The sequence below is a fragment of the Pleurodeles waltl genome, chromosome 8 (assembly GCF_031143425.1).
Source record: "Pleurodeles waltl isolate 20211129_DDA chromosome 8, aPleWal1.hap1.20221129, whole genome shotgun sequence".
Taxonomy (NCBI): Eukaryota; Metazoa; Chordata; class Amphibia; order Caudata; family Salamandridae; genus Pleurodeles; species Pleurodeles waltl.
In genome coordinates, this window is record NC_090447.1 from 1,442,264,187 (window position 1) to 1,442,289,457 (window position 25,271).

Genomic DNA, 25,271 nt, shown 5'->3' on the forward strand with positions numbered 1-25,271 from the left:
GTAAATGGATTTACAAGTGCAATTTCACCTTTTAAGGATCCATTGATCTTACAGGTAGATGCACATGGCTTTTTGAACTGGGCCCACTGTTCATCTACAGTATACTGTGGCTGTCGCAGTTTGCAGCCTGAGACCCAGGTGTTCTTGGGGGCGTGGCCGGGTGCGGAACAAGGCGCTAATGAGCCTGCATGCACCAGGTGTAATACCCAGTGGGGACAATTTGAGCAAAGCTGGTTACCGTAGAAGGACAGAACAGAGCGACAGAGTGTTCGCAGAGCAGCTGCCCTCCTTACCTGGAAAACAGGATGCACGCCCGTAGCAAAGCAGAAAAATATCTTTATTTGAAAATGGATGCGCTGCTATATTTTCCAGTGTTAATTCTGAGTGCGGCCGTGGGCTTGGGGGTGACAGGAATGAGCCCAGGTAAGCAATTAAGCGATCATGTCACTTGCTAATTGTGTTTTTATCCTGCATAAATCTGTGACGTGCTTTATTTTTCTGAGTCAGAAGCGAACAATTGAGGCTTTCGTATGTTCTGGGCTGTCTCGTAGCTCGGGGGGTAGGGGGAGTAATCTGGGTAAACATGAATACATGTCATGTAATGGCTAAACGCTCTCATCTGTGATCTTTTAAGACAATCTCTTTGACAGGTGTGTTGACTGTTAGCATACGTTTTACATAGTACCAGACAAATGAAACAGACAACACACAATATCTCTGAATAATATGTGCGTAACTGACCACAAAAGAAAGCAAAATCTTGGCATTCTTGGGTATGGAGAATAATTATAGATTCAGAGATTTAAATATTAATTTAATTGAAGATTACGAGGTACAGAGCCAGAAAGTTGAAGAAAACTTTCTTTGGGAATAACTGATGTCCATCCCCTCTTGAGCCCACGGAAACATCCACCAACATTTAATAACATCAATGACAAAGCGTTTTCGCGCTCTCTCTGGGCTGGTTGCTCATTGTTACCCGCGTGACATAAAATGGCTGCCATTAGTGGCGGCGGTGTTGGTTATATGTGGTGCAGGAAAATAGTTTTCAATTTTTTTTCCAGACCTGCCAACCTGAACATTAAAATCGCCGTGTAAGAAGGGGGCATGGCTGTGGAGGGAGCGGGGTATCATGCTGAAGTACCTTTGACGGTGGTTTGGCCTCCTTTCTTGCCCTCGTTGACCTCCTTTCCCCTCCTATGAAAAAAACAAAACCACGAAGGTTACTGGGGTGCACTCGATGTTCTGGGTTATTTTCACACCTCTTAACGGACATCGGCTGTTTACAGCCTTTAAAAAGGAACTGTAAATCCACGCTTTGCAGTGGTTTCAAGCTCCTCTTGCTGCCACCGTGTGATTTCGCCTCTTCACCGGGTGACCGTGTGGAGACTACCACACTCGTGTGACACACGGTGGCACAGTGTGAGTCGGCAGGACTGTTTTTCTGCTATGGTAATGCAGGTACTTTCATGAATGCAAACACCATCCATTCATGGCCCTTGGATCTCGTGCTTCATTTCTTTTCATCTTAGTAACTGCATATGTAAAAGTGAAATTAGCTGGTCCGTGACGGTTCCAATGACTACGCCATTGGATGCGATTCTTGACAGTGTGTGAATCGGTGCAGCATAGATTTATGCCTGTTTCTTATGATGATTGTGTTCATGTTTAGCAATACAAAATCCCCAGGAGTACACCAGTAATAACTGTACATCATCCGATTTTACTCCTAATTTTAGCTAACAAGCCACAAAAGTACGGATAGGGAACTGAGCAGGTTTGTCGTTCGCTTTTTTATCCACATTGAAAATATTTTTACACATGGAGAAATCGTTCCAGCTAGACATGAACATGTGGGAACAGTTTGGTCAGTTTCCCATTCTAAATGCACGCTTGCGTCAACCTTTTTTGGGAGTAGGTTTACCTGTGATTTGCAGTGAGACAATTTATCGGGAATTTTTGCAACGATTCGCAAAATTCTTATGAGTGTTCCCCTCTTTAATAGTGGCCATCTTCCTGCCCTTCCTATGGGAACTCCAATATACCTTATACCAACGAGAGTGGGAAGACATGCAGCATGGCAACATCGGATTCTGGCCAAGAAATGCACCAATCCTCGATTATATGAAAAGGGCTATCACGATTTCCACCCTAAATCCAACTTTGTGCACCTTTAAGTGGAAATCATGACTTCAAAATGTTTTGAGCTCAGATCCTTAATGTGTAACATTATTAGAATAAATTCACTTTGGAGATGAGAAGATGGAAACGTGCCAGTTAATGTAAGTCAGGATGTAATATGTGCTTGTTGGATGCATCATCTAACTTTATATGTAGCTCAGATTATAGTTAAGAAATGTTGTGAATTGCAGAATAAACATTACAGTGGTGAAGTGTGGCAGCTTGATACATTCGGCTACAAACAAGAAAAATGTAAGTCTTCAATGATAGCAATAGGAAAAAAAATTATAGGGTCGATCATCTCCGAAAGAGTGGAAAAATAAGTTGGAATTATATAACAAAAACTCGAGCATTATGTGAGGTGGCAGCTTCGGAGCACTTGATATAAGTGCAAGGTCTTGGTTTGAGGGCCTGAATATGGAGTAGTAAATCTGGGTAAGGAGATTACGTCTCCTTAAGGATACAAACGTCTATTGGCACAGTTTTCACTCCCATCTCTCATTTCCTTCTCTTTTAACATGGCTACCTTCTTGGACCTCTCCTCATAGGACTTGTTGAATTTCATGTGCCAATTTGTCTGCTCGTCAAGCAACTGTTCCCAACGGGGTGCAGAAGGCAAGCTCCTTTCGCCACAATAGTGTTGCTAGGCTTGATGTGAAAATGTAGTGATCAGAAGGGTGTTAATAAGAAATACTAGGGGTCTGATTAGGAGTTTGGCTGTCTATGGACCGCCAAACTCGAGATGGCGATTGGACTGCTGCACTCCTGGCAGTCCCACCGCCAGATTATGATCCTGGCAGTCAGACTGCCAGGAGACAGCTGCCACCGCCAGTATCAGGGATCCCTATGTGTTGGCAGCGGTCAAAATCGTGGTTCTGATGGGTTGACGGTGGTCAATGTCATAGTCAGCCATGGCTGTGGCGAGTTCGGCACCGCCATGCTGGTAATGACTTGTCTTTCCGCCAGCCATTTCATGGCAGGGTCCCTGCCATGAAAAGGCTGGTGGAAAGCCACTGCTAGGGCAACGGGGGGGAGGGGGCCTGCACTGCCTAGGACCATGTGTTGAGCCATTTTTGCTCTTGCCGACAGTGCGTATACAGAGGGTACTTGTGTGTGACGGCATTGGCCTTAGGGAGCTGAGGCCAATGCTGCCGCACTATTTCCACCGGGCTGACCAGTGGGAATGTTATAATATGACATTTCCACTGGTCAGCACAGTGAAAACATCGTAATGCGACGGTGGTGAGGCCACCAGCTTGACGGCCACCTCACCACCGCCATATTGGAGTTTGGGCGGTTCAACCGCCAAACTCCTAATGAGGCCCCATGTCTGTCAGTTTCATTGCAGATGCACTGTAATGTACACTGCAATGTCCCTGAACAGGTGATGCAGTCAAACATAGTAGAGCAAGTAAATAAGACTGGTACACACAAAGGGGTGCAAGGGTATAGTCAAAGCAGCATGATTGATTGAGAGCAATCACTTCAGTAACATAGGCATAGTTAGTACAAACTGCAACATTTTAAGCAACAATCAGCCTACCTTTTTAAAATGCCGTTTGACACAGTAATTTTTGCATTTAAGAGGTTCAGATATCTGTGGAAACCTGGACTGGCACTGTACCAATTTGTGTAATACAGAGATGTTGATGCAAAATTGCGCTGAGAGTGGTGCATTTTATATAATTCAGAAATCCTTGTGCATACCTGCAGCAGCAACAGTGCCATCTGTCTAATTCAGAAATGTCTGTGCATAGCTGCACTTCCAATAGTGCAGTATCTCTAACTCCAAAACATTCTGTCCATAACTGAATTTGAAGTGTAGAGATCTATGATCTGAATTTGTACTGTAGTGATCTTTCCATAACCTCAATCAGGTGCCTCAACAGAGTCTTTGAGGGAAGAACTGGCAGAGAAGTGGGCACATTCCTTCAGTAAAAAATCTTTATCTGCCCTCCAATTCTATGTTTGTGCGACAGACCCCAGGGCTGGACTAGAAATCAAAAGCAGTAGTGGTAAAAATGTTTAAACTAGTCCCGCTATTTTTCCCCTATCTTTGCATGTCTCTCCTTTCATGCATCCAATCTCTTCTCTTCTCCATCTCCCGAAGACCCCCCCCCACCCCCCCCCCCCCACTGTATCTGTTGCAGTTATCCTTGGAGACATGGAGAGACAAAGATGCAGCAGCCATGCCCTTCAAAACAGCCCCAGCGGACCTACTGATGAACATTTAGGATAAAACATTGTTCAATTTGTACAGCACTGTATTGTGTACTGCAAGCATATTCCAAGGGGGGAACCTTGTGTAAGATGTTTTAATTAATCATTCTGAGGCATCAGAACCTCACATTCAAAGTAAGGGACTAGAATGCTCTGAAATGAAACAGGTTCCATGAACTCTTTTGAAGTGAAGAGGTTTTTTTGTGTGATATTTGCAAGAGTACCAAGTCTGAAGTATTTTCTGTGACATTTGCAAAAGTACTAATTTTTAATATGTTCTGACATCCCACCGTTGCTAGTGGTCAATAATGTTAAAAAAAGGTGATGAGCAAAAACATTCCTGCTGCATCCAAACTGGAATATTCAAACTGCATACTATTTGCAGTTGCCTCTTACTTGTATCAGACTATCGTACATATAGTTGAAGTTGATCAAAGTCCTTATAAGCACCTTTGCCTCACACCTGTATTTCACTTTGTTCTTTTTGGCCATTTTAGAATTGCATGGTTGATTTGGGTGATTGTATTCTGATATATCATATTAATTGATGTTTGCTCTAGTTTTTTTAATGTCTTGGCTACTATAGACCACTTTAACTGTCTGTTGGCCAGACCTACTGTTTTTAAAATACATAGACTGGGCATTAGGTCAGCATCTTGCTCATGATTGGATGGCTTTCTAGTCTGTGTCTCGTCCCTGCTCCTGATTCAGTGGCTTTATATGTATGCTTCCGCCCAGGAGCATTTTGGTCTTGCAGTGTTCTTGCTGGTTGTTTTTCTTTTTTCCATTACAGTCGTTTCTTGCATTCTGGGAAGTAGTTTCTCCTTTTAGTCTAAACACTACATGAAAGGGCATGTGTTTTCCTTGCTCTCTCCATTGTTCACGGCTGTCCCTTCTCCCCTCTTCAGACCCCCTTGCTAGTTTACACTCCACGATTCCTTCCCTGTAGGAGTTTGAAACCTCTTTTTGGGTGTTTTGCTAAAATCCGCCCATCTAAAAGTTTTGACTAAAGCTGAATTTTATCCATGTCCTTCACGTCATTTTACATTACTTTTTTTGTGTCTTTTGAGTCTTTAATTTGACAATCATATCTGCAGAGTATTGAAAAATACTGCTGCTACTGTAGTTTGTGGTGGCAAAAGGTATAAAACTGTGGGTTTTACACCTGTTCCCACTACATGTCAGTGGAAACCACAACACATAGGAAAATGGTCTACCACTCAGAATAATGTAAAACGGTGGTAATTCTTTTTCCTGAAAGCTGGGAAGGTAGTGATCTTAGCACAGCACACCTTTTCTTAATACTATTTTTAGACAAAAATACGCTTTCGCACAGCAGTTTTTCAAATTTTTCCTGAAAAAAATGCTTTATCTTGGCTATTTTCTTGGTTCCCTCCATGTGAATCCACAAACACTGGATAACCTTAGAACTCTCAACATGTGAGTTAAGAAGAAGGCACATTTGGCCTGGGTACCTTTTGAGTAACAAGCAGAAGTCATGAAGGCTTAATCGCAAAGTGCCTTGTACATAAAAAAAAATTGCTCAACACATGGAAGGCAGGAGTCCTCAGCAGTGTAGAAGTTAAATCCTTGCCTCTGGTCCTGCTTATATGCAACGATCTTGTGTATTTTGACATCTTTCATATGTAGCTATTTGATCAGCTACAAGATCTAGTATCATTCATATTTGGCCTAAAGTGGAATGGCCACTCAGGCAGGCATCTTCATTACTGTTAGAAATCCGAAGTTTGTAGGAATGCTTCCAAGGTTGATTTGCTGATGTGGTTCTTGATTGATAAGGATCAATTGAATTATGAAATCTGATACAGGGTTATTTTTTCTACATTCTTTCTTTTTGGCATCTAGTAACTGAGCCATTGGGGACAAATTATTGAAGCTTCCCTTGTCACTTTCAATCTTTGTGTGTGGATTGCGTGATCATATGAAGGCAAACTAGTGAATCTTAATCTGACCATTACTGGTTTAATTATCAGTCTCCCTACTGCCTCTGCCCCCCTGGCAACCAAGAAGTAGTAGTACTCCTCTAGAAAATGTATTATTTTATCAAAATCCTACAAGTGGTCTTCATGGAATATGAATCATCATTTCATTGCAATGGTAGCAGAGTTATCCATCTTAGGCAAGTAGCATCCTTTCCTATTTTGCAACTTGAGCTTGACATTTGGCAGGCACCTGGAATGCAGGATCTTTTTTCTGTCGCCCGTTAATTAATTTGAACTAGTGTTTCAGCTTCAGGACATATTTTTAGTGTACTGGATCATATTTAAAATGCAGACAGAACATGAGTAGTGTATCATCAGGCAATCCTAAACTGAAAACTACAACATCTAGGGGTGTAGTCATGTGAGCTTCAGAAATGTGCTAAAATACCTTTGCATGCAAATACTGCTTGCCAGTGCACAGTTCCCACTACTGTCTGGGCAGTCACAAGGAGACTTTGACCAGCAAAGCAGAACTCCAGATTTATTGGTAAATCCAAAATGGCAGCAAGGGCTTCAGACTCGATATGCTGGGTACTTCTGCCATAGTGAAAGCCCACTGGAGCATTTCATAGCAAGTGAGAAGAGCAACTAATTTCCCACACTGATGACCTACACCTGAACCAGTGGGTCCAGTGTTCTGTATTTGATATGGAAGTTCACTGATAAGGCATGTCTATGATTTGAGATAAACTAATCATTCCCGAGTTTTTCAAGTGCATCGACAGCCTCCTCACTCAAGCTTGGATGTCTAGAGCACCAGCATGATGTATAAAAAAAACATCACAGGACCCTGACATTTAGAATACTGCACATGGGGAATTGTGAGTAAGTTATCCCCAACAATTGTGGTGAATGCCAGAAAATTATTGCTCACATGCACTGTGACTGAGAGGTCAAGGAGCACAGGCCCCTCAAAATCGGTGGCTAAATATCTATGCCCTTAATCTCAGACCAAATGAGAAGGACACTTGGGAGCAAAACAGATCTCATGAAAAGGGAGAAAGCATTGATGGCTTCACTTAAAGATCTTCACAAATAGATGAATTACATGGATGAAAGATGAATAGGTGATAGATGAATTACATGGATGAAAGGATAATGGCAGTAGAGAGCAGAATGGAGGATGTCACGGCAGGTGTGACTGCAGTAGAACAAGACACATCAACACTGGAGAAGGGAGGTAGGGCTATTAGAAGTAGGTGGTTCAGCTCATGGGTGTGCTGTTGATTCATTCACCAGTTTCTGTACTTGTGTGGTACCCTTCATTATTTACATGAAGGACAGACTTGGGAAACTTGAGAATAACATGGGAGCTTCCAGAATCAGTTTGTTAGATGTAGCCATCTAAATAAGCTTTCTTTATGGCTGAGGTGGCTGACCCTGATGATGTCCAATCAATCAAACCTCTGAACTACTGAGATGGCCTTCTACAGTTGGCAAAGGTGTGTCTGTAGAACATAGAACAAGAAAACCTTTTTCTGAACACCACTTTGACTTTATTCTAGTGGTGCCTGTCAAATATTTCAATCCAATTATATTATTCTCAAAAACATATCTGCCAACCCCATCCCATCTATTAGCCAGATATTTTGTATCTCATAAAGTTTTTTTGAAATGTTGTTGTGACTATGAAAAAAATCTGTGTGGGGGTGCCTTACCCTCCACCATGTGTCAGAAATCATAAAAACAATAACAAACATATTTAAACATTATTGCTGTAACCCAAATACGCTATTTCTCTAATCCACAGGATCTTTAGATAAAATGCAACATTTGTATTTCGTTCAGTTTTATAAATTAATATAATTAATTTTCTCTCCTCTGAGAGTCTGGTTGCTTCTTTCTTAGGTCTAAGTGTAGTCTTGTGCATCCAGTTGTGTTTTCCCGCTTTTTTGTTTAAACCTCACAGGTAATTTAACTGGACTGTGAGAGGCCACACAAAACATCACTTGGACCTAACAAGGAAGACATCTTACCTTCAGTAAAGATCAGGCCATTGGCTATTATATTAAGTAATAATGAAGAAGCGGGAGGCATAGGGTAGCAATGGACCAGTGACAGAGGTAGGTGTACTTTCATCTGTGGTTGTGAGCTTATGGGAGAGAAGGAGGAAAGCGATGCAGTACAAAGCAATGCTGATGGCTAAATTAAAAAGTAGCCTGCTCATGTAAGAGGTGGAAGGATAAACATCAGCCAATCAAAATCTTAGTAAAGAATCTATGCACAAGGGGCGGGACTAACACAAGGATATGGAGGAAAGCCACTGGATAAGGAATAGTAAACTGAGATAGACAAGTAACCCATCCACTTAGCAAAGCCTACTCGTTAAATAAACTGTATTGTAAATAATAGGTTTTTGACAACAGACAGCTAAAGATGTCTGTAGATGAGACCTAAAACCTTTTCTTCCAAAATGCCCATTTCCGAAGGCTTCCCTGGGCCAAACATATTCCCACAGATGGTTGAGCCTGTATTTTCTTTCTTCAACCATGCAACTGAGAATGACAACACTGATGCTATTGTGCAGCCAAACGACTCTTTCATGAAGGCACATGCCCAACCTTCCACTCACTGAGCATGGTTTCAGAAAGCCTTATATTTATTTTCTATGGGCTACATTATAACCCTGGCGGTGGGTCCGCCAGGGGACCACTGTCCCCACCAGCTACATGGTTCCTGACCGGCTGACGGCTCAGCCATGGCAGCGATGAGGTCATTGCTTCTGGGCTGATCACATGTCCAGTTTCCGCCAGCCTTTTTTATCACAGGATCCCCTGCCATGACAAGGCTTGTGGAAACCCGGTGCCGGTGGCCACAGGGGGCCCCTGCACTGCCCACGACCATGTCGTGAGCAGTGCAGGTACCCTGCCCAGAACCCTCGGAATTTTCCCTGTCTGCTACGGCTTAACAGTGCTTATTCCGAGGGTGCTGGGACCACCTTCTGTGCGACCACATTGGCCTCGGCTCCACAACGAGCCAAGGCCAATGCCGCTGCATGGTTTCCAATGGGCTGACCGGCAGAAACCTCTGATTTCAGAGGTTTCTGCCGGTCAGCCCACTGGAAACCTTGTGACAGGGCCGGGCGGGGGAAAGGAGGGGGCGTGGGTGTGGGGTGGGGGAGAGGCATCCATCTCGGCGGGTGGGGGGTCTCCTCTCCATGGGTCTGGTGGTCTGAGTTTCGGACAGTGAGACTCGTAAAGAGGTCCTATGTCTCTGGTGTTGTTCTTTTTTTTTAACCCCAAAACAGAATTCTTATTTTTATGCACCCTTCTATTTGTCACCCTCAACAAATGATCACTCACCTAGTAAGTGAAGTCCAATGTTCACTAGGCAGGAGTCTCCACTGACGACTCTCCTGTGTTTTTGCAAGTCACTGAATTTACTTAAAGAGACGCAGGGCCTCCTTATGACTGGCGGTCACGACAGGGTCACGGTCGCACCGCCGCCAAAGTGGCATTCTGACCGCGACATTACGACCATGTCAAAAGCGCTATGGTCGGACTGCCGGCACTGCCACTTTTTTCCCACAAGATGGCCTGGCGGTGCAGGCGGTCCCAATCCGCCAGGGCAGCGCTGCTCTGGGGATTTCAACCCCTCTCTCCGCATTTCACTGCCATGTATATGCTGGCAGAGACGGGGGGCCTGCACTGCCCATGCACTTGGCATGGGCAGTGCAGGGGCCCCATGGCCTGCCCCATCGTGCTGTTCACTTGGCAGACAGTGAAAAGCGCGACGGGTGCTGCTGCACTCAACGCACCGCAATATTGCCACCTGCTCTATTAATAGCCGGCGTCAATGTTGTGGGTTGTTTCCCGCTGTCCCAGCAGGCGGAAACTCTGTTTCTGCCTGCCGACCCAGTGTGAAACTTGTAATAGCCCTCGCGGTCAGGTCACCACACTGGCGGTTTTCTGACCGCACAGCTTCGGTGGACAGGCTTTTCTGTCCGCCTAAATCATAATGAGGGCCTCAGTGTTAACATCAGAAATTCACTAGTGGGCTCCCCCGCTCAGGTGGCAATACCTTAGTTCATCAATGTTGGTAATAATATTCAGACATGCAACAGAATGATCTTTTTTTTAGCCTCTATGCATTCACAGTATTTAAGTTGACACAGTTACCAACGTACTGCACACACAAATTCTGGGTGCATGCGGTAATTCCACATACTGAGGCATTTAACATGCACTGGTAAGAATTCTATGTGGAGAGTCTGACACACAACAATAATTCCGCAGCCAATTCTTCTTGACTTGTAATCAGGGCCATAGAGTGGGCTTTCGTTCAGGCACTTACTCATGATTAGATGGCTTTTTTTCATGTCTCTCACTTCCCTTCTCTTGAATCATTAAGTTTCCTTCCTATTCTTGTGTTTGTCTCACCCAATCAGCTTTTCAGTCTTGCAGCTTTTTAAATGGATGGCATGTAACCTTCCACTGCTTATGTCGGAGCTTGCATCTCTCTCTCTCCCTGCTTCCCCTCCTCGTTGCCGCTTTCTCTTCATTAGCCAACCCCTAAAACAGAGAGCTTTAGCTGGATCTGGTGGCTCAGTGGACTAATCAATCTAGCCTAGGCATCTGTGTTTGACCACATGGCCACATGTTTGGACCTGGCAAGATCTTCTCTAGCCTGTCATTCTTCTGGGATCAATTAATGTAGTACCATCGTCTTGTGTAACAATAAATATCTGGTATCAGACTTTAGCTCTGAGATAACACTATGGAGGTGAGCTTGCACTCTAAAAATATGGCTGTTGTGTTATAAAAGGTTTGCAAAGCAAATATTTTTGTTTGTTGAGCATTTGATACCCAAAATGTCACATTGAACAGGGAGACGGTTGTAAACCTTCCATGTTATCCAAGAGGATAATTCTGCAGTAGAATGCTGGTGCCAATAAAGAAATCTCCATAGAAACACCTATGTCTTCACATGATAGATCCTGTAAAAACTTGTAGCATAAATACACACACACACACACACACATAAATACATTGAATGTTAAAAATCATATAAATGTTTTGAAAACAAAGTATTATTTCAGGATAAAATTGTTTGATACATTTTTTTAATTTAAAAATGCATAATCCTAATTTTATTTATAATGCAAATTATTTTTAGTTATTTTACACGTTTTTGTAATTTTGTAAAACATAAATGAATACACATGTTTGACTTTACTTGTATTATTAATAAATCTTGAAACATTCATTTGTATTTAATTTCATATATTTAAAATAATGTAATAATTATTAAATATGTTAATGGTTTAAAGTTAGTACTAGTAACTTTTCCCATGTAAGCAGAGGTTTCTGCCACTGGGGAGCACTTAGACCCATATGGGAAAATATAGGGAAAAGTGTAAAACATATTAAACTTTTATTAACATTTCTAAAAAATGAAAGCATATTTTAATGTAAAATAGTATTGTTAAATAATGTTACAAATTTATTTAAATTATAGAACAATAAAAATTACAGCATTATTACCTCAATTTCAAGTTAAAATGTAATTGTTTTAATATATTGAATTAAAATATTTTTTGAAGTTTAAATTAAATAAATAAATTCCTACCTAAAGTAAATCAAATGTATATTTTTATTTATGATTTTTTAAAAACATGATTATAGAACAAAAAGTAATTTAATTACATTTTAATAAAAAATAATGTTTCATTCATTTTTAAATTAAAAAGGTTATTTAAATACGTTAAATAAAGATAAAAATGTTTTCTTAGATAACTTTTCAACATAAAATTATTTTTTCAACATTTTTCACTAGTTTAAATAATTTAATTTAATTTAATACTATTTCCTAAGTTCCTACCTTCATTATTTTCTGTGGGAAGGTGTTGCATGACAATTGAGTGGACATGTTTGGTGCTGAATTTACTAAAGCTGTGAGCTGGAATAAATTTATGACTGCTTTGGGGCCTTTTTGGCTATAGTAACTTTGAAAGTGCAGTTTGGAATGGCAATGGGTTTACTCTTTTGTGAGTAGGTACTATATCCTCCTTACTTTTCCATTAATCCATCCTAGTTTTTTTTCATTTTATTGTGTGCCGTATTTTCTCCTTTTTTGCTGCTTCTGCCCCTTAGCGCTCTCTGCCCCCCACAGCTGCCCTCTCGGCTCCCCCGAGCCGCTCAGGTTCCCGCCGCTGAGTCCCTGCGGCCCCACCCTCCTCACCCCCATTCGCCGTTCCCTCCCACCTCCCAGCTGCTCCTCCCTCCCTCCTCCCCTTCTTAATGGCGGTCACTGCGCGACGCGGGTGAGAGACCTCTGACCTGCTTTTGGTCATGAGATCTTTCCCCCCACGCGCACAGCTCCACCTGGTGCGCCCGTGCCCCTGACCCCCACCCAGGCTGCTTTGCCTGTTCGAGCCTTCCTCATCCCTGGTGTCTAGCGGTAAGCGCTAGGCCTGTGTTCTGTATCTGTAATTATATTTTAAGGGCCCCGAATACCTCAACAGACGCCTCTCTTTCTACACGCCCACCCGCCAGCTCCGCTCAGCCAGCCTCACTCTCGCCACTGTCCCTCGCATCCGCAGAACCACCGCTGGATGCAAATCCTTCTCCTACCTGGCGGCCAAGACATGGATCTCCCTCCCCGTTCACCTTAGAACTACCCAGTACCACCTCGCCTTCAGGAGGCGCCTCAAGACTTGGCTCTTTGAGCTGCAGTAAACCCCCCCCAGCGCCTTGAGACCCTCACGGGTGAGTAGCGCGCTCTATAAATGCCTTGATTGATAGATATTTTCTTTCATTTTATTGTGTGCCGTATTTTCTCCTTTTTTTGCCGCTTCTGCCCCTTAGCGCTCTCTGTCCCCCGACCGCTGCCCTCTCAGCTCTCCCGAGCCGCTCAGGTTCCCGCCGCTGTGTCCGTGCGGCCCTGCCCCCTCGCGCCCCATTCGCCGTTCCCTCCTGCCTCCCAGCTGCTCCTCCCTCCCTCCTCCCCTTCTTAATGGCCAGAGGCAAGCCCGTCTGCGCCCGTCCGTGCCTGGACCGTGCCCAGTGCCACGACCCCTGGCCCACGGGGCCCCCGCTCCGCCAGACACCTCTACACTGCCAACGACCTCCACACCCTCAATCCATGACGCCCCTCCACCTGCTTCCAGTCCACCCCAAAGAACACCAAAGGACCCTTCACCTGCCAAGCCTGCCGTTTCACCTGCACCCTTAAGCGCCATGACAGACCTGCCGACAACCACCTAAACTGCATTCTACTCAACACCCACTCCATCCACAAACACTCTGTCGAACTCTGGGACCTGCTGACCTCCACTTCACCGGGCATCGCCTTCCTCACTGAAACCTGGATGAACTCAGCCTCTGAACCCGACATAGCCATTGCCATCCCTGATGGCTACAAGGTCACCAGGAGAGACCGCACCAATAAACCAGTAGGAGGGATCGCCATAGTCCACAAAAGCACCATCAAAGTCTCAACCAGCACCCACGACACCCTCAACCTCGCCGAACACCTCCACTTCAACATCTATGTCAACGCCAACATCATCCTCAAGGGAACACTGATCTACAGACCCCCGGACCCCCAGCTCAATTCTTCGACACCATCGCCGACATCGTCAGCACCCAGGCCCTCGCCACAACAGACTACATCCTCCTCAGAGATCTGAACTTCCATCTAGAAAACAACAACGACGTCAACACCAACCACCTGCTGGACAACCTCGCTAACCTCGGCCTCAAACAACTCATCACATCGCCCATTCACACCGCAGGCCACACTCTCGACCCCATCTTCTCTGCCAGCAGCCACTTCTCCTTCAGCCATACCACTGAACTCGACTGGACAGACCACCGCTGCATCCACTGCTCCTACCAGAAACCAGCCATTCACCACCACCGCACACAAGCCCCACGACGCAACTGGAGCAAAATCTCAACAGAACAACTGATCTCCACCCTCGCCCAGACCCCACCACCACCAGGAACCCCGGACCCTGACACAGCCACCATCAACCTGCATCACTGGATAGAAGACTGCGCAAACACCCTTGCGCTGCTCAAAAAACCCTCAAACACCCTTCAAAGAGCCAAGGCCAGCTGGTCCACACCAGACCTACAGAACTCCAAACGAGAATGCAGCAGAATGGAGAAGACCTCGCGCCTAGACCGCACCGAATCCAACCACATCGCACTCAAAGAGTCCATCCGCAAGCACCACCAGCTGATCCGCACCACCAAAAGAACTCACTTGAAAAGCTGCATAGACAACAACGCTTACAACAGTAAAGAACTCTGCGGCATCGTCAAAGATCTCTCTAACCCCAGGACCTGCTCCAACGAACCCCCGCCTTTGCAGGAGTTCTGCAACTCCCTTGCCACCCACTTCCGCCGCAAGATAGAAGAAATCCACAACAGCTTCAACCCCAAAACCCACCAACAGACCACAGACACCCATGAACCCAACGCACCAAGCAACACCAACCTCCTTCACACCTGGACCCTTGTCAACAAAGAAGACATCGCCAACACCATGACCTCCATCCACTCCGGATCCCCATCGGACCCATGCCCTCACCACATATTCAATAAAGCAAGTAACATCATCGCTCCCCACCTCTGCGACACCATCGACAGCTCTTTCGAGTCAGCCACCTTCCCGGAAATCTGGAAACACGCAGAAGTCAATGCCCTATTGAAGAAGCCCAAGGCAGACCCAGACGACCCGAAGAACTACCGGCCAATCTCCCTCCTCCCCTTCCCAGCCAAGGTCATCGAGAAAGTCACCAACTCCCAACTCTCCCGCTTCCTGGAAGACAGCAAGGCGCTCGACTCCTCCCAATCCGGATTCTGAAAAATCACAGCACCGAGTCCGCTCTCATAGCTGCCACAGATGACATCAGGACCATGCTCGACAAAGGCGAAACCGTGGCACTCATCCTCTTGGACCTCTCCGCAGCCTTCGACACAGTATGTCATCGCACCCTCCGTACTTGACTCCACCACGCCGGAATCCGCGACAAGGCTCTTGACTGGATCTCATCATTTCTCACCGGCAGAACCCAGAGAACCCGCCTTCTGCCGTTCCTGTCAGAGGCCTCCGAGATCATCTGCGGCGTCCCCCAGGGATCCTCCCTCAGCCCAACGCTCTTCAATGTCTACATGGCCCCACTCGCCAACATCGCACGGACCCACCACATCAACATAGTATCCTACGCAGACGACACCCAGCTGATCCTCTCCCTCACGAAAGAACCTACAACTGCAAAAAAACAACCTCCACAAAGGACTCCACGCCATCTCCAACTGGATGGAATCAAGCCGCCTCAAGCTTAACACCGATAAAACAGAGATCCTTATCTTCGGCACCGACCCCTCAGCATGGAACGACTCCTGGTGCCCCAGCTCCCTAGGGACCGCACCCTCGCCCACCACCCATGCACACAACTTGGGTTTCATCCTAGACTCCACTCTCAGCAATACTCAGCAGGTCAACGCAATCTCCTCTTCCTGCTACAATACTCTGCGCATGCTCCGCAAGATCTTCAAGTGGATCCCCGTCGAGACCAGGAAAACCATCACCCACGCCTTGGTCAGCAGAAGATTGGATTATGGCAACGCTCTATACGCAGGGACAACAGCCAAGCTGCAAACGAAGCTGCAACGGATCCAGAACGCATCCGCCCGCCTAATCCTTGATGTCCCACACCGCAGCCACATCGCCCCCCACCTCAGAGACCTGCACTGGCTACCCATATCAAAGAGGATCACCTTCAAGCTCCTGACCCACGCACACAAAGCTCTCCACAACACAGGCCCTGCCTACCTCAACGACAGACTCACCTTCCACGCTCCCACTCGCCATCTTCGCTCTGCCAGCCTCGCCACCGTTCCCCGCATCTGCTGCACCACTGCCAGAGGAAGATTCTTCTCTGACCTCGCCGCCAAGACCTGGAACTCCCTACCACTCCACCTTCGCCAGACCCAGGACCTCCTGACGTTCAGGAAACGCCTCAAGACATGGCTCTTTGACCAGTAGCCTCCCCCCCAGCGCCTTGAGACCTTAATGGGTGAGTAGTGCGCTTTATAAATTGACTGATTGATTGATATTTTGTAGTAAATACTCCCCATTTTCCAAGGCAACCACTCTGTCCCTCCCGCATTTACTCCTGAAATGTGTACTTATATTTGTGGAGACTCTGCAGTCGGAGTTAAGACCTCCACACAGAAAACAATAGGAGAACTGCACATAGGTTTTTGAATACTATTTTGTAGTACATGAGATGTACTACTGTAGTAATACTTAGGTGCTGATTATGAGTTCGGCCGATGGTTTCCAACCTCCGCCGAACTTCCGATGGGGAGGTTGTCACCAAGGTGGCTATCTCCCCACCGGCCCCTTTAAGAGTTTCCTGCTAGGTCAGCGGGCGGAAACTCGGGAAGCAGCCTACAGCATTGTCTCCAGCTCGTAATTGAGCCGGCAGCAATGCTATAGAGCGCAGGGTGTACCAGCAGACAGTGAACACTGCGATGGTGCTGGCCGAGGGGACCCCTGCACTGCCCATGCTAAGTGCATGGGCAATGCAGGGGCCCACCTGGGGGCCCCTGCTCCAGTTCTCCGCCAGAATTTTCATGGCGCTGCCCTGGATAATTAGGACTGCCGGTACTGCCAGACCTGCGGGATGGAGCTGGCAGTTCCCTAGCAGCGCGACCGCTAGGGTTGCAAGGTGGCGATCAGACCGCCACATTGCCGGTGGTGTGACTGCCATCCGTGAGTCTGGCTGTCTAGTGACTGCCAGACTTGTAATGAGGCCCTAAATGTACTACAAAATGCAGTTTTATAATAGGTCCCTTTGTATCTACAGGAGGATGGTGAGACAGCTAATTCTGTTTCTAGGCCAGACCTAAAAAAGGCTTTAATAATCCCTAGATTACAAATAGCACCTTATTTACTCTCTCATAACAGATGGCATTTCACTGTTAACCATACCCCAGATTTCCTTCCTCCCTTTTCTCTGTCCCTTGTGATCCTGCCCTACACAATCATAGCCTGACCACTTATTCCTCTGTCACTCAGCCTGTCTGGTGGCCCGTATCTGTGCCGCTTTACAGTGGATCTGCCTGCCACTTTGTAAATACCTGTTTGTTACTGGAGATTAGCACGTTTGTCGAGTCCAGTTTAGATCCATCATTATCTTCAACTCCTTATGCCCTACTCCTCTAAAAGCCTTACTTACCTTGCTTTCATACAACTATCTTTTGACAAAAATCATAGTTCCTTCATCAGCCTAAACTGTTTCTGCAAACTGGAAACCAGCGAAATTAGGGTTTCTTAAAGAAAAAATTTCTCCTGAACTGTTTCCGGATGTCTTACAATGTGGAAGAAATTGAATTAGTCTTTGTGATTAGAGGTAATGTAATATATATGTGGATGGAGAAGCCTTTGACCGTGCGGTCCTGCTTCTTCTCAGCCTATTGGAGGGTTACTCCAGTGTGTTGCATCCAGGGATATCAAGGGGGAATGGCTGTTTCAGAGAGTTATACCTACATTACTTTGGGACTGGAAAATACTCTGTATACCAGGTCCTAGAAAATGTGGGGGACGTGCTTGACATAAGGTCTGGCAAACAAGTGGGCGTTGATGACCATCATACCTCACCTGGATGGTGTCCTTGTCTGCCACATACTCTGGGCTCGATTAAGACTGCCCTGGAGGGGTAGGTGTTACTTATTGTACTCAGAAGAAAAAAAAACATTCCCAGGGTACGGAATTTTATCAGGTGCTATAATTCCACCTACTCTAATGTTTTGGCGAATAGTCATGCCGCAGTAAATACCGTACTCTTTTTCTCGTATTAAATTCTCGCGGGATTTGACCATTTTAAGTTCAACAAGAGGTGCTGACCTTATCGCATCCAGTGATTAACGGGTAAACTCCGCACAACAGGAAATTCTGATTCTGTCCTATTCCCCGTCCACCCTCAATATCCCTCCTTCTTCCCAGCCAGCTCCCAGGATCCTTTCTGCAAATAAAACCAGTTTTCTAAATATTATGCTTTGATTTTCATTCCATTAATTGCCGGCACCAGGTGGCCTCTTGTTGCGTGCGACACAAGATTACCTCTGTAACACCGATGAGGGCCCATCATTAAACAATACAACAATGTGTTACTCGCCGACATGATAAACAAACTTGGCATACAGGCAAGAAAGCCAGTGAGCTCAAGAAAACCAAAGAACCGTTTCTCTGCTGGTCAGACTCTTGAGAGACATCAGCTTTGGAAAACAAAGCGAGGTGCACAAAGCACTGTGCATTTGCAATGTTGGCACAAACAACTTTGCAGGTGCAAATAAACAAAAAAAAAATCACAGTGCAGGAAGGGGCGCAAGCGTGGAAACTGATCCACAGTGCAAAGTTAGTGATTATTGAACTGGGGTCCTTTTGTAAAAATCCAAAATGAATAGAAATCAATAGCGAAAAGTGCAATCACTTAGCCATTCACTATTGACGCAAAACATACAATGGATGTGAAAAATCCTAGATGAGACAAGGGTGCAAACTCGCCACTAGCTCAAACTAGGTGCCAACCAATGCATACTATAAAAGAAGGGGATTTTGCATGCTGGTATGCACATGCACGAAGAGGCTGGTTGCAATGTAATTTTTGTATTACGCTGTGACAAGTATATCCCTTTGCAAAAGCAAAGGAAAAGTCATATCACATCCAATTGCTGAATAGCCTATTTACATTGCCTCCCAATGCCCTTGTGGCAACCGTTAGTTTATTGTCTCAAACATCAAATCAGATCTCTATTTCATAGGTCTAGTCCAAATTGCTCATTTAAATAGTTGTCTTTCTAAAGATGCCAGTGCTTGTTTTGTAAAAAAACATAAGTGGGCGGATGGGGGTGCTGGGCGGGCAAAGTTGTCTTTAGAAGCCCAGGGCTGGCACGTGTGAAGTTAAGGGTACCGAATACGTGGCTGCGTAGTTTTGATTGCACCTCATACATCTTTCATCCAACCCCAGAGGTCCTCTGTCTCTTTATCTCACTCTTTCAGGTTCTTTTTCATAACTGCTTTCTCCCTTTGTTACAGTTCTTCAGCCTTTCTCTGTCTTCTTCCATTCCCCATTTATGGTTTTCTCTCTCTTGCTCTGGATCAAAGTTTATTGAGGAAAAATAAGTGCTGGTCCCCAAACATGAGTGCAGGTGGGCCCCATCTGCACCTTCCAGCTCAAATTATGCCATGCCAGTGGTCTGCTAATAAGTCATTAAAATCTATTGACATTTGGATAATATCAATAACATTGCAATGTTGTTTCATGCATGATAGACTGGAAACAGAAAAGGACTTTTAGGTCGAGCCTATGCGACAGCACAGCTGTCTAGTTGAAAAAGACGTATTGTGGGCTAACCAAGAGCTCACAGGGCCCTACGCCCCACCCCTTGCTTACCATTACTTGCTTTTACTGTCACTCTCATTTCCATGCTTCTAATTCGATGCTTTTCTAGTCCCAAACTGTCCATTTTGTGTTTGTTCCTCCCTTGGAGCATATCTTCTTTGCCATCTCTCTGACTGGCTAGCTTCTATTCTTCCGCTGCTCACTTTTAGGGAACTACTTTATTCCTTTTGCCTTAACACTGCACGTGAGAGTCTGTGTTCGCCAGCTCTCTCCCTCTTGTGCTTCAGCCCTGCCCTCTGCGCTGTTGTCTCCCAAGTGTGCTACAAGCTCTGTCTCGTGTGCATTTTCCCCTCTTAAGCTGCCACGTGCTCTCTGTTGGTTGCCTTTTCCCTCATGTGTCCTTCGTGTTGCTTCTCCCTTGTGCTGCCTCACTCATCCACTCTATTTTGCTTTCCTCTCCCGTTCGCACCCCTGTTGTTTCCCTGGTCCCCACCAGCTCATTCCTATTTTAACATTTTTTTGGGATGGCCAGAAGGCAAATTGCCGCCGGCTCCTCCTTTTTATAAAAAGTGCTTTTGAGTAACTTCAATTTAATTTTTTTATTTACAGATCCATCTGGGATCGATAAATAAATACAAACGGCACCGTCGTAATTTTGTGGGTGCGCATGCGTGGTGATGCATTCGTTCTCCTGCAAAATGATGTGGCCGGCCTCATCATCGCGTCTCTTTGTAATTTTTTTAAAACTTTCGACCACGATGCAAAGAATCTTGCAGAAGGCGTTGGCAAAGCCAAAGCGTTCCATAGGTGGGCCCGATTGGTTATGTAAATGCCTGTTAAAATAAAACATTTAACAATAATTTCGTATTTCGACTGTCATCTCTAAATAATGATTTTAGCAAAATAAGCATCCCTTAAGGTGAGACTCCTAGCGAACTGCTAGTTTGTGATGTATGCCTCTCTGCAAAATGTGCAAAACACGTCCAAATTGCATTTTGCTGGATATTGGTATTTTAGTGAATTGGCAATGTTTTTGCACCGGTCCTGAAAAGAAGACACACTTTGCCTCTGTTTTAACTAAAAAATCAAACAAACGCATACAAATACATGACTGATTTAAAACCAACCTTTTTAATTCTCAAATTGATATTAGACAAACTAGGTAAGGTGAGCTGTTTTGAGATAATCGACAACAATTAAATCTGGCCCTACTGACACCAGTTCTAATGAGTTTGCCGTTTCCATGAAACTTATGGGCCATTTTAGACACGAGTTAGACTTCTCTCTCACCGCGTAATCTCTACAGTGGACAACAAATAAAGATACCCCCATGAGCCTGTCCCAAACCCATAGCTGAAGAGGTTCCGATTTTGCTATATCTGAACCAAGTCCTCAACCTGTGCTTTAGAAAAACTCTATCACCTCCCCATCGCACTAAAGAACTATGCCAAACTCATTCACCACACAATGACAAACTCATCCTTGGAACAAGGCTCTGTCATACCCCTTCTAAAGAAACTGAATGTACAACTAATCGCTCCCAAAAACTACAATTGTATTTCCTCTATTCCTAGCGAAAGCTTTTGGCAGATGCACAGCAAATCACTTAAATGACAATGTATACACAAATGAACTCCTTGGCACTCATGTGGTATCTTATTTGGGGCCTTGTTTAAAGCTTGTTCAATAGAATACTCCATGACAATTAGGGGGATGTCTCTCCTGCCGTATTACATTAGTTATACCACAGATAGGATGTCTAGATCGTTTCCAGTATTCTGTCCAATAAATTATAAATAAGGCCTTTGGTCACAATAACAAATGTTTCACTACATTGGTAATTGAGGATAACACCCACTACTGTTCAGTTCTGGTTTTAACTGTGGACTTCGAGAGCATACATTACCTCCTGTCCCTCCCTCGCCTTCCTTTTAAACCAATGAGGCCTCCCGCCTCCCCCCTAGACCCTCCCTTCCCCTTTTAAAACCCCCCCACCCTTATCTCCTCCTGTTTCTTTTGTCAAGCCCACGCTAGACGTTTTTCTTTTCCCTTACCTGCACGGCGGGGCCTGGAGGTCTACGATGGAGGCACTCCTCGGGACGCGGAGCTCCGCGAGGAGTGCTGCAGCTGGTCGCGTCTGTAACGAGCAGCCGGGCTGCTCAGGAATACGCGGACTGAGGGCCGGCTGACGGGGTCGACCGGCCCTCTGTGGCTGGGGCGTCGGTTTCCGGGTTTCCGCGCTGCAGAGCAGCGAGGAACTGCGGAAATGCGATTTTTTGGCAGATCTACAGGTAGGACGGGCGTTCTGCCCGCAGTTTTATGGTTTGGGCAGTAGAGTTTGACCTTTTTGGGGATTGGTGTATTCCTAGGGGGGAGGTCCTGGTCACTATATATGGGGAGTGATTTTAGGTGAAGGGCAGTGTTTATTGGATATTGACATGCCTAAGGTTCCGGCAAAGAGGCGTAGGATTGTCTCATCTTCCTCCTCTGAGGAGGAGGGTGCTGCTGGAGTTTCCACTCCTGGGGACTCACAGTTACAGGATAGGGATACTCCCCTCATGTCCAGGGAGGAAGTGCAGGAGATGATTGAGGTGGCTGTTACCAGGGCTCTTCAAGCAGGGGTGGCCAGGACTGGTCAGTCTAAGATTTCTCATACATCGGCTGCTGCAAGGAAGTCCTCGTCAGATAGTGAGGGTGATGAGACCCCGTCTACGTCATCTGGGGGTAAATATGTATTGTAGGAAAGTCCTCCTTTTTGCCCTGGTCACCCCCACACTTTTTGGACAGGTACTGGTGGTTACTGACTCTTGGCTGTGCCCTGGGTACTGCTTACCAGTCCCAGGGCCAGTGCTCTGTGTAAAATGGATATGCAAATTAGGCTAATTATAATTGGCTAAGTTAACCTACCTATAAGTCCCTAGTATATGGTAAGGCATGTAGGTTTAGGGACCACAGCATAGGTAGTGCACCCATAGGTGCACTGCTGAGGTGCCCAGTGTCATTTTAAAGGCAGGCCTGCCTTGCTGGCTGCTTTTAAATTAAAGTTATATGCAAATTCGACTTTGGAATTAAAAGTAGTTCCAAAGTCTCAAACTGCCTTATTTTTACATATAAGTCACCCCTAAGATGTGCCCTATGTGCCCCTAGGGCTGGGTGCCATGTAACTATAAGCAGGGACTTTATAAAAATAGTTTTATAAGCCCTGGTGAGGTAAAAACAGCCAAATTAGTTTTTCCCTCATTGTAGTATATGGCCTTCATAGGCTAGAATGGGGAGACTTTATTTTAATTTTTAAAGTCTCCTTAAATGATGCATACCAAGAATTTGGTATCAAATTAATTGTTGTAATAAATCCCACAACTTCCAGTTGTTGGATTTAATATAACTTGTTCAGGTAAAGAGTTTTAAACTTTACCTGAAAAGTTGCCAATTTCAGCCCTGCATTGTTTTTGCTGCTGTGCTCTGATTGGCCAGCCTGAGCAGCTTGGCCAAGCTGCCTTGATGAGGTGTGAAGTGGCCTGGCTTCACACAAAGGAATGTGCCTGTGGGAAGGAATCTCCCCTCAGCAGATGGTGAGGCAGGAAGGGGGAGGGCTGCCAAACTGGTCTTCAAAGGCAGAGAAGGACATTTGGAGCAACCAGCAACACCCCCACATCCTGCAACCCCAGACAACTAGGTGCCCCTTGATTAGATTAGGAGAGGGCAGGAGAGGGGTGTGTTTATGATTTTTAGCCACACCAGTGGGTGGGCTCAGCCAGATGTAACCTCCAAAAATCAGATTCAGCCATGATGGATTTTTAGAGAATGTTGCCTCCTGGGATTGATTTTTGCCACACTTCCCAGGAAGTGGTCATCACAGGGGGAATTACCCTGCACCTGATTGGAGAACCAGGACCCCCCTGCTTTTCACCCAGGAGCAAGGATAAAACTGGCAGACCTGCACACACACCTCAGATCCCCATCAGATTCCAACAAGGAAGAACCAACGGAGAAGAAGGACTGCCCTGCTGGACCCCTGGCCTGCACCTGGAACTTGCACTCAGAAGGACTGCACCAGCTGCACACTTGGGCTTCACCACAAGAAGGACTTTGCCTGGCTTCAACTGGTTCAAGGAGGGACTCCCTGTTTGCTACAGGTGAAAAATTGCTACCCAGAGTCACCTACACCAACTCCTGAAGAAAGCGACCAGCTGACCACTGTCCAGTGGCCAAAAAGGAGTTTGCGCCAGGTGCATTCTGGGAGTTGTAGTCCGCACCCCCCCCAGGACCATCTCAGAACTTCTGGACCCTTGGGGTGAGCTGTGGACCCCAAAAGAACCTTAAAAGGACATCTGGGAGAAGCCCCAGAAGTTTGGAGAAGTTTGGAGAATTTTTGTAAAAAAGCTCCATAGAGGGACCGACCCGCCACGGCAACTCTAGCCGGCTTGCCTCAACCGCGACCCGGCCTGATTTGCTGGTTCGTCCCGGTAAAGAAAAATCTCAGAAAAAGAGACTAAGTCTGAAGGTAAAAAGTTGACCGGGACCTCCCAGCCATCGTATCCGATCAAGATCCAGGTTTACCCCGGTCGAAGGATTTTCACCTCGAAAAAACGACTAAGTCCGAAGGTAAAAATCTCCACCGAGGATTCCAGCATCGCGTATCCGGAGAAGGGCTCCAGGAGGTCGGATTGGACTGGCAGGTTCGTCCCGCTGAAGAAAAATCTTCGAAAAAAAGACTAAGTTGTTTCTAGGCGCTAAAAAAAAAATAATTCTTTAAAAATTCATATCTCTGGTTCCCCTTATCCGATTTTATTCGTTTTGGTGTCATTTTAAAGATAAAAATATAATCTATTTTTATAAATTGGTTTTGGATTTTTAAACTGTTTCCTGTGTTTTATTTAAATACTGTTTTGTGATATTTGAATGCTTTACACTCTGTCTCCTAAGTTAAGCCTTGACGCTCGTTGCCAAGCTACCAAGGGTTGAGCTGGGGTTAATTTACTGAGACCTAACTGGACCATAGTGGAGGTTAGTGGCCTATTGCTAAGTGTAGGTACCTACCTGCCCTTACCAATAACCCATTTTCCAACATTTTTGGTGAGCAGTGGTGGGATCCTGTACTTTTGTTCAGTATCACGTTACAGTTTTAAGTAAAACAAATTAAAAATCCTTTAAATTGTCCTAGTGCAAAAAATTGTTTTTAATTTTTAATTTGGATTAATTTCAATTATTGAATTTTTGTGATTTTTCTAAATTCTTGTTTCCAATTTTTGCAAAACGTTTTTGTTGACACAAAACCAGGGAACCATGGAGCTTAATCTGGCTAGCCTACCCACACGGACAGTAGTCCAGCTTAGGGGGTTGTGTACTGAAAGAAGGTTGCCTGCAACCACTGACCTCAGGAAGCAGGTCCTGATCAAGTCCCTGACAGCATGGGCTGAGGCCCAAGAGGTAGACCCAGAAGAAGTTCCAGAGGAGGGAGAAGTAGGGGAGGATGCTAGCTCCAACCACTCAGGGGAGGGAGG

General features: G+C 45.5%; 1 protein-coding gene across 2 annotated transcripts in view; it reads left to right on the top strand.

Moving 5' to 3' along the window:
- Positions 1 to 264: 264 nt before the first annotated feature.
- UMODL1 (uromodulin like 1) overlaps positions 265 to 25,271 on the top strand; it is a 499,986-nt gene continuing 474,979 nt past the window's right edge. For both annotated transcript variants that reach the window (XM_069202600.1, XM_069202601.1), the window contains exon 1: positions 265 to 423. In XM_069202600.1, coding sequence (XP_069058701.1) covers positions 306 to 423 — 118 coding nt within the window. In that variant the 5' untranslated portion in view covers positions 265 to 305. The remainder of the gene's footprint in view (positions 424 to 25,271) is intronic.